The sequence below is a fragment of the Pelodiscus sinensis genome, chromosome 11 (genome assembly GCF_052426305.1).
Source record: "Pelodiscus sinensis isolate ZL-2025 chromosome 11, ASM5242630v1, whole genome shotgun sequence".
Lineage (NCBI taxonomy): Eukaryota > Metazoa > Chordata > Testudines > Trionychidae > Pelodiscus > Pelodiscus sinensis.
Window position 1 is genome coordinate 5303404 of NC_143062.1, and position 18325 is coordinate 5321728.

Below are 18325 nucleotides of genomic sequence, written 5' to 3' on the forward strand. Positions count from 1 at the left end.
GGGTCCAGGGCCGGGAGGGAGGCAATAGAGTTTCCCTGGTATTGGCCAGAGTGGCCACCAGGGAAAGCTGAGGAGGGCTAGCCTCCCACTAGTTCGAATTAAGGGGCTACACACCCCTTAATTCGAACTAGTAAGTTCGAACTAGGCTTAGTCCTCATGCAATGAGGTTTACCTAGTTCGAACTAAGCGCTCCGCTAGTTCGAATTAAGTTCGAAGTAGCGGAGCGCTAGTGTAGCGCCTATCAAAGTTAATTCGAACTAACATCCGTTAGTTCGAATTAACTTTGTAGTGTAGACGTACCCCCAGAAAGGCTAGGTTGAGTAAACTCTCTACTATTACATCTCCTCAGTCTTCATCCCATTACTTATGCCTCAGAATGCATTATGAGAATCTGAAAACCCAAAAGCGAGCAGTAGCTGGTTTCTGGGTTTCACAAAAACAATGCTCCCCGGAATGCAAGTAACTGGGCAAGTCCAAGAGTATTGCTAACATTAGATACATGAGAGACAGGACTGAGATTACTGAATATCATCAAACCACTGCCGTTCAGAGTTGATCAAAACAAGCAGAAGACACCAAGTTGCCTCCTCCAAAAGTAACTGTAACCCAAAACTGGGGTTAGATGGGTCAGTGGGCAATCACAGACTCTCCATTCCCCAAATCCTATTTTCTCTGTAAATGTATTTAATGGCTAACCTCACCTCATTTGCTGCTTTTTCCAATAGTGATTTCTTATCACAGGATTTGAAAGATTCAAAAGTGTTGGTGTTATATAATGTTCCAACAGCAGGACAGCAGTGTGCTGGGGTGGCAGCATTCCTAGACAAAAGACAAGGACACTCTTGGAATCACATAGTAGCCTTTTTTGCCAGAACTTTGATTAATAGTATCCAATGGAAATTCTCCCATTAAGCACCAATGATGCAAACTTCTAAGCAGAGGTGTGACTATATACATTACGAGGCAGAAGGCAAGCTGAGGACAGTTCCACTCAGAATGTTTGCAGGTAGTACAATAATGTGCTTGAATTCATGGACAATTCGGTAATTAGTGTGATTTGATCAACTGGAAGTTTAGAAATGCATAGCATACCTCATGACACAATGACAAATGCTGCTGAGGTATGGGATATACGAAAGAGCTAGAGAAGACTTCATTTTACACAAAGATTAAACAAAGATTACAAAGACAGACAGTCTCTTACTTTGATCTAACAAAACAGGTTTTCCAAAGATTCAGATCTAGCAGACATTATTTGAGCTCTGTGAGGCATTCAGAAGGGATTTAGAGACCGCATGAACAAAGGAGTTATATTTTGCCTGAAAATATTAAAATGGTCACAGCTTTTGGCTTGCGAGCAACCCCTCTTTCCAAGCTACTCAAAATATAACAGGCACAGACCAGGTCTGTGACTAGATGAATGCTAATCTTAAACTGTATATTGGTTTTTATTAACAAAAATATGAAGCACTATAATAAACCATATATCTGGGGTTTGTGATTTGATCCATTTTTCATCAGTCTTGTGAAAACGCAACGCATACTCTTCACACAGAATATAATAATTAAAATAGTTTACAAAGTGTTATTCCATCAGGAAACCACTTAAATGCACAATATTTGTTGATATGGTTACATTCTCAGAATAGCAAGATTAATTCAATCCATAATATCTATTTAATAGGAAAAAGATCCAAGAGAAGGATGGCCAATGAAATGTCTTTATTTCACGACTGTGCGTCAACTCCATACATTTTCCCCCAATCACATTTTTCAGACTACACTCCCACACAGGCAGCAGTGCATAGGGAAAGAGGGGAGAAGCGGGGGCCAGTTCTGGAGGGGGAGAGGGACGACGACTGGCATTTAAGAGAGGCCACAAGCAAATAATTTCAAAGTCATTAGTGAGAGCTAGGGATGTAAGCGACTAATCAACTATCTGATAAGCAAAAGCTTATGGTCCTGATGCTACTCAGAACCAAATCTACAATAACACTCCTCCTAATCCACAACTGTCTATCTACTACCCAAAATACACAAACCTGGTAATCCCGGATGACCCATCATCTCCAGCATTGGCACACTCACCGCAGGATTATCTGGCTATATCGACTCCCTCCTCAGACCCTATGCCACCAACACTCCCAGCTATCTCCGCGATACCACTGACTTCCTGAGGAAACTCCAAAACATCAATAATCTCCCTGAAAATACCATTCTGGATACCATGGATGTAGAAGCCCTCTACAATACACCAACATTCCACATGAAGACGGATTACAGGCCATCAGGAACACCATGCCCGATAACAACACTGCACACCTGATTACAGAACTCTGCGATTTTGTCCTCACCCACAACTACTTCCAACTGAGAAATAATTTCTATCTCCAAGTCAGCGGCACAGCCATGGGCACATGCATGGCACCACAATATGCCAACATTTTTATGGCTGACCTTGAACAACATTTCCTCAGCTCTTGCCCCCTAACATCCCTTCTTTACTTACACTACATTGATGATATCATCATATGGACACATGGTCAAGAGACTCTTGAAGAATTCCACCAGGATTTCAACAACATCCACCCCACTATCAATCTCAGCCTGGACCAGTCCACAAGGGAAATCCACTTCCTGGACACTACAGTAAAGTTAAATAATGGACAACTGTCAACCACCCTATATCGTAAACCCACAGACAGCTACACTTATCTTCATGCTTCCAGCTCCCATCCCATACACATTTTCAGTCGATTGTATACAGCCAAGCCCTACGATACAACCGGACTTGCTCCAACCCCACAGACAGAGACAATCACCTACATGATCTTTACAGAGCATTCATAAATCTGAGATACCCACCTGGGGAAGTGAAAAAACAAATTGACAGAGCCAAAAAAAGTACCCAGACATGAACTACTTCAAGACAGACCCAAAAGAGAAAATAACAGAACTCCTCTTGTTATTACTTACGGTCCACAACTCAGACCCCTCCAACACATTATACACAATCTACAACCCATCCTGGGAAATTATCCCTCACTCTGAGGCCTTGATAGAAAAACTTATTCTTGCTTACAAACAACCCTCTAACCTGAAACGTATTCTTTCTGATAACCATGCCACACAACCACATCATAAGCCTCCAGGAATCCGGCCCTGCAACCAGAAAAGACGCCAATTCTGCCCACATATTTATACTGACGAATTCATCACTGGAGCAAACAACACTAGCCACAAAATCAAAGGGTCACTTGACTGCTCATCTAGTAATTTGATCTACACCATCAAATGCCAACAGTTCCCCTCTACTATATATATTGGTCAAACTAGATGTTCTCTACGTGAAAGAATCAATGGATACAAATCAGATATACGTAAAGAAAATACTCAGAAGCCAGTGACAGAACATTTCTGATTACCTAACCATAATCTCACAGATCTGAAGGTGGCGGTCTTTTCACAGGCCAGTTCCTCAAGTCAAATCCACAGGAAATCTTGGAATTACAATTCATATGCAAATTCAATTCAATTAATTATGGACTCATACAGTTACCTACATGCTTCCAGCTCCCATCCAGAACACACCACACGATCCATCGTCTATAGCCAAGCCCTTCGATACAACCGCATCTGCTCTAATCCCACTGACAGAGACCAGAAGCTTCAGGATCTCTACCAAGCATTTATAAACCTCAACTACCCACCCAGAGAAATAAAAAAGCAAATTGAAAGAGCCAGACGAATACCTAGAAATCATCTACTTCAAGACAGACCCAAGAAAACCAACAATAGAACACCACTTCTCATCACGTACAACCCCCAACTTAAACCTGTCCAACACATTATCAATAAACTACAGCCTATACTGGAACAGGATACCATACTCCAAGAGGCTCTGGGAGACAGACCCATAGTCTCCTATAGACAACCACCTAACCTCAAGATGATTCTTACCAACCACCACAGGACATACCACACTAATACCAACCCTGGTACCTTCCCTTGCAACAAACCCCGTTGCCAGCTTTCTCCACATATTCATTCTGCTGATACCATTATTGGACCTAACCAAGTGAGTTATAAGATCAAGAACACATATTCCTGCGCATCCAGAAATATAATCTATGCTATCATGTGCCGAAAGTGTCCGTCTGCTATGTACATTGGACAAACGTCTCAGACACTTCGCCAAAGGATTAATGCCCACAAAACAGATATCAGACAAGATCACAAAGAAAAAACAGTTTCTTGCCATTTTAACCAGAAAGGACACTCTCTCAATGACTTAACCACCTGCATTCTGCTACAAAGACCTTTTACATCTGCACTTGAAAGGGAATCCTCTGAACTGTCATTCATGTTAAAATTCGACACTTTCCAAAAAGGACTGAACAAACATTTGAACTATCTCACCCATTACCAAGATAGTTTCCCCAATTATCACCTCTAATACCATTAACTCACAAACATCCCACTCTCCCCACCTCTAATATCATCAATTCAGAGACACTTACCTTCCTTCCTCCCCCCCCCCCCCCCGCATCCCTCTCCTGTTCTGCAATGTGATTTGTCCTTTTCATATGTGTTCATTTTTTTAATTGTATCCTTTGGTATATATGGTTGTGACTACTTTCTTCCACTATTTGATCTGAGGAAGTGGGTCTGGCCCACGAAAGCTCATCATCTAATAAACCATCTTGTTAGTCTTTAAAGTGCTACATTGTCCTGCATTTTGCTTCAGCTACCCCAGACTAACACGGCTACATTTCTATCACTATTTTACTTTCTGAATGGTATCCTTCCTGCCTTATCCATCCACTGACTTTGATCTTTATCTACTCAGGTTTAGCACCCTTTCTCCTGATACCTTATGCATAGAGGTAGGGGGGTGGGCGACAGAACATCTTTCCCCCTCCCCATCCCTTCTCCTATTTATTTTGAGTTTCCTTATCCCCTAATCGTAACTCCAGTCATCTGAAGAAGTGGGCTGTGCCTACACAAGCTCATGATACCATCTACATGCTTTGTTAGTCTATGAAGTGCTACCAGACCATCAAAAGCTTATGGGATAGTCAACACACTAGGGCTACATCTACACTGGCATGATTTTCCGGAAATGCTTTTAAACAGAAAACTTTTCCATTAAAAGCATTTTCGGAAAAGATCTTACATGAGATCGTCAGTGCTTTTGCGGAAATTCAAGCGGCCAGTGTAGACAGCTGGCAAGTTTTTCCGGAAAGCAGATGATTTTGCAGAAAAACTTGCCAGTCTAGACACAGCCTAGTGGACTAGTTGCTTCTCCTCCTTGCTGCCTCTATCACAAAGAGGCAGCAAGAGGGGGATAAAGGAGGGGTTGCTGGGGGAGCCAGCTTAAAAGTTGGTTCCCACCACCTCCATGGGAGGGGGCAGGGACACAGAGCTCCAACTATGAAATGTACAAGAGTCCCCACTGGGGCTCTTGTACATTTCAAAGCAGAGCGCCCCATGGAACCTGGGGTCAGCGGGGGGGGGAGGGGGAAGAGCCATGCACCGCTTCCACTTTGAAATGTACAATAGCCCCAGCAGGCACTCTTGTACATTTCAAGGTTGGAATGCCACGTGGAGCACAGGGGCGTCCCCCACAGACCCTGGGCTCCACGTGGTATTTCAAAGGCAGAATGTGCTAGCCCTTATCGACTAATCAAATAGTCAACGGATATGCCATTGACCAATTGATTATTTAATTAATCAAAATTTAAAATCCCCAGTGAGGGCAATTATGAAAATCACATTGAGATTTCAAAATGTGAGAAGACTCTCATTAAATTCTGCTAACGCTTTAGAAGATGCACGCCACGCATATTCATAAGTGACTATCATTAAATGTAACTATATTATTATGCACCTTTTTTTTAAAAAAAAAACTTCAAAATCACATAAGATACTTACACATCAAAGGCACTAAACTCCAATGTTAAACGAGCTGGCAGACCAAAAGGATCACCTGGATAAAAACAGTTTATTTTAAATAACAGCAGCAGCATCTGTGTCACAATAAAAACAAAGATAGTTTCCAGAATCAAGGGACTAATCCTCACCTTGAAGCATATATGACTAGGATACGAATCTGTTTCCTATATAGTTACACATTATATATCCAATAAACAACTCCCGTTTTTTTTCTATCCCTCTTATGGGTGGGGAATATTTTGTGCATGGAACAGAAATATAATTAAAAGACAGTTTCAGTTCCGTTTCCACCTACCATTATAATAGTAGCCTTTGATACTTTTGGGAGTCTCATCTAGTCTATACTCATTGAGTTTCTTCTGTGTCAGCTCATGCCAGAACCCCACGTCCAAGGCACTAGCGAAGGGAGCGAACTGCAGCTGTGGGATTGGAGGCTCCCGGGGAGCGCAGGTCTCACTGGCCATCCCTTTATTCTAGCAGCGCTGTTAAAAAGAGACACACAAGTGCTAGGACACGACTCATTGCTGCCAGCCACTGACGGGGGGGGAGGGGCTGCCGTTGGAGGGCTCTTTTAACGGTATTTTTATTCGCACCGCCGCTCAACGTCTCTTCCAAACCAGCGCCGCCCGTTTAGCGCACGGGCCCCGCTCGCGCTACACGCACGACGCGGGAACTGACTTTGCGGAAGGGTTGTGCGCCCGCGCCCCTCCCGCGATGTCAGTTCGCGCTTCTTCGGGGACGTGTTTTCTTCCGCGTGCTGAGGGGAAGCAACGGCTCACGCTGACAGGCGCGCGGCCAAGGCGGCCCTCAGACCACGCGCGGCCCCGCAGCCAGGGCCGGCCTCGGGGAAGGGGCTACGGGACCCCCTGCGGGCGCCACAGCGGAATCACACTCCCCTCGCCCCACCGCTCCCGGCTCCGCCTCCCAGCCCTGTTCACCTCAGCCGCGGGCCGCCACCAGCCCCCGCACCGCCTGCCCCTCCGAGCGCTCCGCCTCCGGCCCGGCTCCACCCCCGGCCGACACCTTCCGCGGCCCCCTCCTGCCCGGCTCCGCCCCGCTCCCTCGCCGGGTCGGACACCATTCCCACCGCCTGGCCGCCCCAGCCGAGCTCGGGCGCCATTTTAGGTACCAAATGTCCGCAGCGGAGCAGCCCCCTCGCCTCCATTTGCTTCTGCTGCTCCCAGGACTTGCTGCGATGGGGGCAGCCGCTGGAGAGGGGCGGGGGGGATAAGGCCGAAAAGCACCGGGCAAAGCACGCTCCAGCCGCACCACAGTGCCGAGGCGACTCACTGCCGGCTCGCTCCTCGCAAGCGCAGCCTCCCCGGGGGCCACCCTGCGCCAAGCGGCCTCGCTGGGAAATCCTGCCGAGCAGCCAGTGCTGAATCCGATGTGAATTGGCTGGGCAAACACGCTACCTTGGATTAATGTGCTCAGCATTTGCACTTACGTGGGGGGCCTACGTTCATTTCGGAAAAACCTAATAACCCTTCTGAGAGAGCTTTGAGTGCACCAAAACCTCTTCTGACTGTTGATAGAAATGGAGCCGTGTTAGTCTTTAAAGTGCTACATGGTCCTGTATTTTGTTTCAGCTACACCAGACTAACATATATGGTTGTGGCTATTTTCTTCCACTATTTGACGCCATTTTTAAATGTCCGCTAGTGTGGACTCCGTGCCCCGCAGCTACACGCGGCACGGACTAGGTAGTTCGGATTAGGCTTCCTATTCCGAACTACCATTACTCCTCGGGGAATAGGAAGCCTAATCCAAACTACCTAGTCCGTGCTGCGTGTAGCCACGGGGCACGGAGTCCGCTCTAGCGGACATTTAAAAATGGTGGCGCCCGGCAATATGCAAATGAAGCCCGGGAAATTCAAATCCCGGGCTTCATTTGCAACTCCGGTTGCCTACATTATCACCCTAGTTCGAACTAGGGTGGTAGTGTAGACATACCCTGAGGTGGCAGTTTGCAGATGATACTAAACTGCTCAAGATAGTTAAGACCAGAGCAGACTGTGAAGAACTTCAAAAAGATGTCACCAAACTAAGTGACTGGGCAACAAAATGGCAAATGAAATTTAATGTGGATAAATGTAAACTAATGCACATTGGAAAAAATAACCCCAACTATACATATAATATGATGGGGGCTAATTTAGCTACAACTAATCAGGAAAGAGATCATCGTGGATAGTTCTCTGAAGACATCCATGCAGTGTGCAGCGGCAGTCAAAAAAGCAAACAGGATGTTAAGAATTATTAAAAAAGGGATAGAGAATAAGACGGAGAATATCTTATTGCCCTTATAAAAAATCCATGATACACCCACATCTGGAATACTGCGTACAGATGCAGTCTCCTCATCTCAAAAAAGATATACTGTCATTAGAAAAGGTTCGGAGGTCAAAATTTGGCATACCATGGAAATGCTATTAATTCAGTCAAGTTTTGTGTACTGAGACTTGCTACAGGAATTTATTTCCATTCTCTACGCTAACCTAATTCTTCATATTCCAGAAATATATTACAAGGTCTTGAGAGGCTGTGGATTTTTTTTCTTTTGAAGATTTAGAGTTCTGTCTTGCAGAAGCTTCTGTTGATGCAATATATTACTCACTCCTTTAGGGGAGCAGAGAGGGCAGGCCCTCAAGGAAGGGCTGGAGTCTTGGGGAAGGGATGGGGTAGTTCTTGGCTTGTCCCGACATTTAAAAAGTGATCTTGGGTATAAAAAAGTTGGAGACCGCTGCTCTAAACTGTGTGGCAACACAGCTTCACAGGCGATTAATCAGCCTCGCCCAGTCAGTCAACTCCCATCGAGTCCTGAGCCTCTGACTGGGCGAGGCTGATTAATCACCTGTGAAGCTGTGCTGCCACACAGCTTAAAGGGAACACTGACCTCCAGCATCTTTTTGTCACATGGTGGCACTTTCACTGGCAGGCTATGATGATTTGCTGAAGAGAAAAGCTGTCCTTCCTTTTTTCTGAAAGGACAATAAGATTCTGCCCTGTGTTGTGTAGTTCTGTTCTCACATCTACCAGTGACATGTGGGTCTTTATACAAGCCACTCTACCTCTCTACTTATTTTTTTATACCTCTCTACTTATTTTTTCCTTCTCACCCGTTGCCTGTCTTACCTATCTGGACCAGGATAAGCCAAACCTACTGACTCTCCAAGCCACATACAATAACCTTCAGAAGTTCAAGAACCACAAGCCATACATACTCTGCCCTGTAAAGTGGCATCGGTTGGAGCATGGGGCTTCTGCCCTCCCACTTCTGGATAGCGAAGGCCCTTATAATCTCCTCCCTGTAAGGCAGAAGCTTTTAGTCTCACCACCCCACTACAAGGCAGAAGTTTGTAGCTCCATCACTCTGCCACAGGGCAGAAGCTTAAGTTCCTCCTCCTACCCTGTCTTGTAGGTAGAGAATGGGGAGGTGTATGCGGGGCATGGTTCTGTGAGCTGCATTTTAATTGTAAAAAAGCCACAGTTTGACCATGCTTGATCTATCATAGAATTATACGATTGGAAGAAACCTCAAGAAGTTATCAAGTCCATCCCCCTGCTAAAAGCAGGACAAATCTCAACTAAGTCATCCTGGGCACAGCTTTGTAAAGCCAGGACTCAAAAACCTCTAGGGATGGAGATTCCAGCACCTGCCTAGGTAACTCATTCCAGTGCGCCACCACCCTCCTAGTGAAATAGTGTTTCCTAATATCCAACCTAGACCTTCCCCATTGCAAATTGAGACTTACTCCTCATTCTGTCATCTGTCACCACTGAGAACAGCCTCTCTCCATCCTCTTTGGAACACCCCTTCAGGTAGTTGAAGGCAGCTATTAATTCCCCTCTCATTCTTCTCTTCTGTAGACTAAATAAGCCCAAATCCCTCAGTCTCTCCTCGTAAATCATGACCTCCAGACCCCTAATACATTCTGATACCCTTCACTGGACTCTCTCAAAAGCATCCACATCCTTTCTGTAATGAGGGCCCCAGAATAGGACATAATACTCCAGATGTGGCCTCACCAGTGCCAAATAAAGGGAAATAATCACTTCCCTAGAAATGCTGGCAATACTCCTATTGATGTACTGCAGTAGTCCCCAACTGGGGGTGGGGCTACTCACATGCTGGGCACCCGGGGGCGGAGCCACACACGCACCCGGGGGCGGGGCCATGCACTTGCCTGGGGGCAGGGCCACCCATACGGCGCGCACCCGGTGCTGGCGCCACCCATGCACTGCACTCCCAGGGCCAGCGCCAGTGCCAGCACCGCTGCTGTGCCGCACGCCCAGGGGTGGAGCTGCCCATATGCCATGCGCCGGGACCGGAACAGCCCATGTGCCGCATGCCCAAGGGCGGGGCTGCCTCCGCCTGTGTGCTGCATTCCCAGGGCCAGCGCCACTCCTGTGCTGCATGCCCAGGGCCAGTGCCACCCCTGTGCTGTGCGCCAAGGAGCGGGCACCACCAGTATGCTGCGCGCCCGGGGCCGGCACAGCTCTTATGCTGTGCACCCACAGGCGGGACCAGCACAGCCCATGTGCTATGCGCCCGGGGCCGGCGCTGCTCCTGTGCTGCATGCCTGCAGCCGGGATCGCCCCTGTACCACGTGCCCGGGGCTGGCACAGCCCTTGCACTGCACACCCAGGGGCAGGGCCACCCAAACACTGCGCATCTGGGGACAGGGCTGCCCATGTGCTGTGTGCCTGGGGCCGATGCTGCCCACACGCTGTGCACCCAGGGGGCCGGCACCGCCCATGCACTGTGCGCTCGGGAGCGGGGTCAGCCCCGTTCACTTGGTGGGCACAGAGAAATGGCCCGGTGGGCACCATGGCGCCCGCGTTGGGGACCACTGATGTACTGAAACATGCTATTAGCCTTCTTGGCTAGAGGGCACGTTGTTGACTCATATCTAATTTCTCATCCACTGTAATCCCCAGGTCCTTTTCTGCAGAATTGCTGCTTAGCAGGCAGTCCCCAGCCTGTAACAATGCTTGGGATTCTTCCGTCCCAAGTACAGGACTCTACACTTGTCCTTTTTGAAATTCATCAGATTTCTTTTGGCCCAATCCTCCAATTTGTCTAGCTCACTCTGGACCCGATCTCTGCCCTCTAGCTCAGTGGTTCTCAAACTTTTTGGCCCATGGACCACCTGGCTCAATCTAAACCTTTCTGTGGACCATCAGTTTCTAATGGAAACTCACCATTAATTACATAATTATGCCTGAGGCATTTCGCTAGTGCCACAGCTGGGGAGAACGGTTTAATTTAAATTATTAAACAGATGAAGTTTTTTAATCTTATGCTAGTTTATATAACTTTATTTTAAATAAAGTAAAATATTAATGGATGTCCAACGCAAAAAGTGTCAATGTTTTCTTTATTTATGGCAGGTGCAGGGAATGTTTTTTGTGTTGGGGCCACTGACCCACAGAAAAATCAGTTGTGGACCACACAAGTGAGAAGCAAAAAACCCCAAAATCCCTAGTTCTCACTGATGTGGTCCCCAGCTGAGACACCTCACTCTTCTGGTGCTTCAGTCCCAAAGGGTGAGGGAAAGGGACAGAGAGGACTGAAGTTTAGGGCTTTCCATAGGCCAGATTTACTTTTCTGGAGTTCCAGAGTTAGTGGATTTTATGGACTCCCTTAGGCTTTGGGGTGGGGACAAAAAGGAGGGGTTCAGTGTACGGGGAAGGACTGCCACTAAGTGGGATAGGGATGGGGTACAGGATCAGGGAGGGAGGTGGGGTGCAGAAGCAGGCTAGAAGTAGGTTTCTGGCTGGGAGAGTGAGCAAAAGCAAGGGAGAGTACAGTGTGTGGCCAGGAGGGAAAGTGCAAGGAGCAATGTCCGATGCAGGAGCAGGGTAGGGGTAGGTGTCTGGCCAGGGGGGAGGGTGCAGGAGGAGGCTGGGGGAAGGGTCTCTGGCTAGGAAGGGAGATTGTATGGCCAGAAGGGTTTTGGGGTAGGCTGTCTGGCCAGGAGTAGAGATATGGGGGCAGGGAGTATTGGGGATAAAGCTGGAGAGCAGAGTGGCTGAAGGGTTCAGGGAGATGGGGACAGGGTGCCCCTAGGAGTAGGGCTGGGGTGAGGATGCCTTGGGGGCAGGGAATTCAGGGAAATGGGTGGCAGGGGAAAGGGAGGCTGGGCATGGTGAAGTGAATCGGGGTGGGCAACCTGCCGTTCGGACCTGGTATCTCAAGAGGTGTGCTGCTTACCAGGAGCTCGCATTCAGGATGTGACCGAGAGGCTTACCAAACTGATCAAACCTTCAGATCGCTACCCCTTCCTGCTTCTCCACGTGGGAACTAACGATACAGCCAAGAATGACCTTGAGCGGGTTACTGCTGATTATGTAGCGCTGGGAAGAAGGATCAAAGAATTCAGAGCGCAAGTGGTGTTCTCGTCCATCCTCTCTGTTGAAGGGAAAGGACTGGGCAGAGATCGTCGAATTGGGGAAGTAAATGCATGGTTGCGCAGGTGGTGTCGCAGAGAGGGCTTCGGTTTCTTCGACCATGGGACTCTGTTCCAGGCACAAGGATTGTTAGGAAGAGATGGGATCCACCTAACCAAGAGAGGAAGGAGCATCTTCGCGGGCAGGCTTGCAAACCTAGTGAGGAGGGCTTTAAACTAGGTTCGTTGGAGGACGGTGACCAAAACCCTGAGGGGAGTGGCAAAGTTGGATACCAGGAAAAGAAATGCTAAGAGGAACGAGCAAGAAAGGAGGACCCCTGATGTGAATGGAGAAGATAGGGTGATCAACTGGTTACCTGAGATGTTTGTACACTAATGCGAGAAGCCTGGGCAACAAACAGGGAGAACTGGAGGCCCTGACTCAGTCCAAAAAATATGATTTAATTTGGGATAACAGAGACTTGGTGGGATGACTCGCATGACTGGAGCACTGTCATGGAAGGGTATAGACTGTTCAGGAAGAACAGGCAGGGGAGAAAAGGAGGAGGAGTTGCACTATACGTAAGAGAGCACTATGATTGCTCAGAACTCCAGTATATGAAAGGAGAAAAACCTGTTGAGAGTCTATGGGTTAAGTTTAGAGGTGCAAACAACAGCAGTGATGTTGTGGTTGATGTCTACTACAGGCCACCGAATCAGGTGGATGAGGTAGATGAGGCTTTCTTTGGACAACTGAGAGAAGCTTCCAGATCACAGACCCTGGTTCTCATGGGGGACTTTAATCACCCTAACATCTGTTGGGAGACCAGTACAGCTGTACACAGACAATCCAGGAAGTTTTTACAGAATGTTGGGGATAACTTCTTGGTACAACCGACCAGGGGTCACGCGTAGCTTGACTTGCTGCTCACAAACAGGGAGGAACTAATAGGGGAAGCAGAGGTGGGTGATAACCTGGGAAGCAGTGATCATGAGATGGTAGATTTCAGGATCCTGACCAAAGGAAGAAAAGAGAGAAGTAAAATACACACCTTGGACTTCAAAAAAGCAGATTTTGACTCCCTCAGAGACCTGATGGGCAGAATCCCCTGGGATGCAAACATGAAGGGGAAAGGAGTCCAGGACAGCTGGCAGTATTTTAAAGAAGCCTTATTGAAGGCACAGAAAGAAACCATCCCGATGCGCAGCAAGAGAGGCAAACATGGTAGGAGACTGGATTGGCTTATGGGAGAAATCCTTGGTGAACTTAAGCACAAAAAGGAAGCTTACAAAAAGTGGAAACTTACCTCAGTCACCAGAAAAATCATGGAGGGGATTCTCAAGGAATCCATTTTGAAGCACTTGGAGGAGGGGAAAGTGATCAGGATTAGTCAACATGGATTCACAAAGGGCAAGTTATGCCTGACCAATCTGATTAGCTTCTATGATGAGGTAACTGGCTCTGTGGACATGGGAAAGTCAGTGGATGTGACCTACCTTGATTTTAGCAAGGCTTTTGATACGGTCTCCCACAATATTCTTGCCAGCAAGTTAAGGGAATGTGGATTGGATAAATGGACGGTAAGATGGATAGAAAGCTGGCTAGAAGGCCGGGCCCAGCGGGTAGTGATCAACGGCTTGATGTCAGGATGGCCGTCGGTTTCTAGCGGAGTGCCCCAAGGTTTGGTTCTAGGACCGGGTTTGTTCAATATCTTTATTACTGACCTGGATGCGGGGATGGATTGCACCCTCATCAAGTTTGCAGATGACACTAAGCTATGGGGAGAGGTGGATACGCTTGAGGGCAGAGATAGGGTTCAGAGTGACTTAGACAAATTGGAGGCTTGGGCCACAAGAAATCTGATGAGGTTCAACAAGGACAAGTGCAGAGTCCTGCTCTTGGGATGGAAGAATCCCAAGCATTGTTACAGGCTGGGGACCAACCAGCTAAGTAGTAGTTCTGCAGAAAAGGACCTGGGGGTTACAGAGGACGAGAAGCTGGATATGAGTCAACAGTGTGACCTTGTAGCCAAGAAGGCTACAAGTGATGTAGCCTAATGATGTAGGCTAATGACATTTAGAGGAGCATTGCCAGCAGATTCAGAGATGTCATTATTCCCCTTTATTTGGCTCTGGTGGGGCCACATCTGGAATATTGTGTCCAGTTCTGGGCTCCCCACTACAAAAAGGATGTGGGTGCATTAGAGAGGGAGTGGAGGTCAACCAAAATGATTAGGGGGCTGGAGCATATGACCTATGAGAGGCTGAGGGAGTTGGGTCTGTTTAGTCTGCAGAAGCGAAGAGTGAGGGGGGATTTGAGAGCAGCCTTCAACTTCCTGAAGGGAGGTTCCAAAGAGGATGGAGAAAGGCCGTTGTCAATAGTGACAGATGGCAGAACAAGGAACAATGGTCTCAAGTTGTGGTGGGAGAGGTCCAGGTTGGATATTAGGAAAAACTATTTCACTAGGGGGGTGGTGAATCACTGGAATGGGTTACCTAGGGAGGTAGTGGAGTCTCCATCCCTAGCGGTGTTTAAGTCTCTGCTTGACAAAGCCCTGGCTGGGTTGATTTAGTTGGGATTGGTCCTGCCTAGAGCAGGGGGCTGGACTTGATGACCTTCTGAGGTCTTGTCCAGTGCTATGGTTCTATGATGTACTGTATCGGATAGAGAAGGGATATTCTTTAAGTACATGGACAAGTGGCTGCTTTGTGATTATATAACTTCAGATGGTGGCCATGAGTTGTGCATACTTAATGACTCACACAACTGTGATGAGGTTTCAATGGTAAAGTATTGGCCTTTTTATGTAAATTACCTGATATTTCTCTGGAAAGGAATATTTTAGAATGGCAGAATTTCTTCACTGAACTAAGTATTGATTCCTTTGGATCACACATTCATGAGTTTTTGTTCCATTATTGTTATTTTATTAAAGCTATCTTTTGTGGGAAGTGAGAGACCACAACTCCAGTTTTAATATTTGCCTTATGACATCAGGGAGTAAAAATGTGATTGGTCACCTTTAAAGATCCAGGAAGTATAATAGAAACTCACCTATTATGCATATGTATCTGTTAAACGATTGTAGTTTCTGTGTATTACAACAACCCTATTTGAGAACAGTGGTGTCTGCTGTGATGAAAACCTGTTAAAGAACAGACTTGTTACCAATAACTTGATGATGAAATATTTGTGAGTTTGGTGTTTATGAAATGTGCCAGACTGCGGTCTTGGAGGCAAGCACCATGACCTAGGTCCTCAAAGGTATTTACATTTAACTCCCATTGATTTCAGTGGAAGGTAGAAGGCTAAATATCATAGAGGATCTAGGTCCCTTTGTTTATCCCAAACAGTTGGTATGGCGTACATAGTGAAAAATGCAAGCTTTCTTCAAATTGTTCTGTGAATGTATTCAAGAGTGGTCATTTCTATACATAACAAGTGCTAATACGGTTTGATTGCTATTGTTATTTATTGCCAGCTTCAAGAGGCTGAAAACCATGGGCTAGAATACATACAAATCACCATTGGCCTAAAAAATATGAGTTTAAAAAGAATCAGTTGCTTTGGCCTGCTCACTGACTCTTTTTTTGAAAAACGTAAACAACAAATAGTCTAGCAGTACCTTAGGGTATGTCTACACTACAGCACTAATTCGAAGTAACTTAATTCAAATTAGTTAATTTGAAAAACTAGTTCGAATTAGCATTTTGCTAATTCAAACTAGCATGTCCACAGTGAGTGGACCCTGAACCAAAGTTAAGGCTGGCCGGAAGCAGTGCCGGCAGGGCATCAGGTTAGGACTTAGAGCGTGGAGCTGCTGCCTCAGGCTAGCCGAGGGCTGTGCTTAAAGGGACCCGACCCCCACCCTGGACAGACAGGTTTCAGGGTTCCCCGCTTGCTTGTCTACCTCGATGAGGGACAGCAAAGCAGTCCTGTCTTGGAGAGCCCTGAGTGCCCACACTCAGCACATCACAGCACTCGGCCATCAGCCCGGCTGCACTTGCTGCAGGCTGCCATCTGGGGGGTCAATTGGGGGGCTGCAGGAGAGCTTCCACCCCGAGGAGCCTGCAGAGCCACCCTAGTCCTCCCCATTGGGGGCTCGTACCCCATTCCTCCCTCACCTCCTTCCACTTACCCCTCTCTAGCCCCCCTTCCTGATGTAAAAAATAAAGGACATGTGTGTTCAAAAATAGAAACTCTCTTTATTTAACAAAACTGCGGGGTGGGAGGATTAACCTTTGGGGAGACTGGGAAAAGGAGGTGGGAGAGGAGAAGAGAGAGGGTGGGAGAGGGGAGGAGGAAACCTGGGAGGAGGGAGCTGGAAGGGGGAACCCAGGGGAAGAAGGAGGAGGGGAAGTATCAAACTATGGTACGCTATATCTTCAGTACTGTGTACAGATGTGATCTCCTCACCTCAGAAAAGATATTTTGGCCTCAGAAAGGGTTCCGAAAAGGGCAACTAAAAGGATCAGGGATTTGGAACAGGTCCCATATGAGGAGAGGCTAAAGTGACTGGGACTTTCCAGTTTGGAAAAGAGGAAACTGAGGGGGGATATAATAGAGGTCTATAAAATCATGAGTGGTATGGAGAGGGTGCATAAAGAAAAGTTCTTTATTAATTCCCATAATATAAGGACTAGAGGACACCAAATGAAATGAATGGGTAGCAGGCTTCAAACTAATAACAGAAAGTTCTTCTTCACATAGCAAATAGTCAACCTGTGGAACTCCTTGCCGCAGGAGGCTGTGAAGGCTAGAACTTTAACAGAGTTTAAAGAGAAGTTAGATAAAGTCATGGAGGCTGGGTCCACGGAGAGCTATTAGCCAGGGGGTAGGAACGGTGTCCCTGGTCTCTGTTTGTGGAAGGCTGGAAATGGATGGCATGAGACAAATGGCTTGGTCATTGTCTTTGGTCCATCCCCTCCGGGGTAGTTGGTGTTGGCTGCTGTCGGCAGACAGGCTATTGGGCTAGATGGACCTTTGGTCTGACCCAGTACGGCCGGTCTTATGTTCTAAGCTCAGGGCTCAGGGGCGGGGTCTCACTGGACCACCTTGATTTTCATGCAAACCTGCTCCTGGTTTTGCATGTGGCCTTTGGTGGCCTGGCTGGCAGCTATCCTGCCCTAGACGGCCACATTCCTGTGCCTAGTGCGGAGGTCGTGGATGTTGGAAGCCTCCCCCCAAACCTGGATGAGGTCCACGATCTCCGCACTAGACCAGAAGGGTGTCCACCTCTTGCGGCCGGGCAGGCTCCTGGGAGCCGCCAGCCTGGTCCTGGGAAGAGGCGGAGGGCTGGGTGGCAGCGGGTGGCTGGCTCATGCCGTGCCAGGTGCAGGGTCTGCTGGCTGGGTGCTGGCAGGCTTGCACCTGGCACGGGCACCGTATCCAGACTGTGCCCCTTTAAGGGCTCCGGGGCTGGGAGGGGGGCAGATGAGTTTCCCTGGTTTGGCCCAGAGTGGCCACCAGGGCAAGCTGGGAAGGGCTAGGCTCCCACTAGTTTGAATTAAGTGGCTACACAGCCCTTAATTCGAACTACTTAATTCGAACTAGGCGTTAGTCCTCGTAGAATGAGGTTTACCTAGTTCAAATTAAGCGCTCCACTAGTTCGAATTAAGTTCAAACTAGCGGTTTGCCTGTGTAGCTCCTATGAAAGTTAATTCAAACTAATGGCTGTTAGTTCGAATTAACTTTGTAGTGTAGACATACCCTCCGAGACTAACAAAACACGTAGATGGTATCATGAGCTTTCATGGGCACAGCCCACTTCTTCAGATGCATGGAGTATTACAACTCCAGTTCCAACTCTCTCTTCATGCCCCTGTTGTGTATGCAATACAAGTACCAGGTGAAAGTTCAATTGATACTACATCAAATGTGCTATGTAAGCACCATTTCCACTGTGCACCTGCTTTCAGACTCCTGCTCTCTCCTCTCCCAGTGTGTGCATGGAGTCTTCCCTGTTCCCCACAGGCAG

The 18325-nt window shown here is 47.5% G+C and overlaps 1 protein-coding gene across 6 annotated transcripts in view; it reads right to left on the reverse strand.

Moving 5' to 3' along the window:
* Positions 1-7319, reverse strand: part of ATG7 (autophagy related 7) — a 193603-nt gene extending 186284 nt beyond the window's left edge. Inside the window, exons 1-4 of one of the 6 annotated variants that reach the window (XM_075939620.2) lie at positions 7085-7319; positions 6251-6437; positions 5935-5989; positions 702-819 (exon numbers count right to left, since the gene is read on the reverse strand). In XM_075939620.2, the coding sequence (XP_075795735.1) occupies positions 702-819; positions 5935-5989; positions 6251-6419 (342 nt within the window). In that variant the 5' untranslated portion in view covers positions 6420-6437; positions 7085-7319. The other 5 variants (XM_075939619.2, XM_075939621.2, XM_006117612.5 and 2 more) reach the window with 5 other exon arrangements.
* Positions 7320-18325: the final 11006 nt, after the last annotated feature.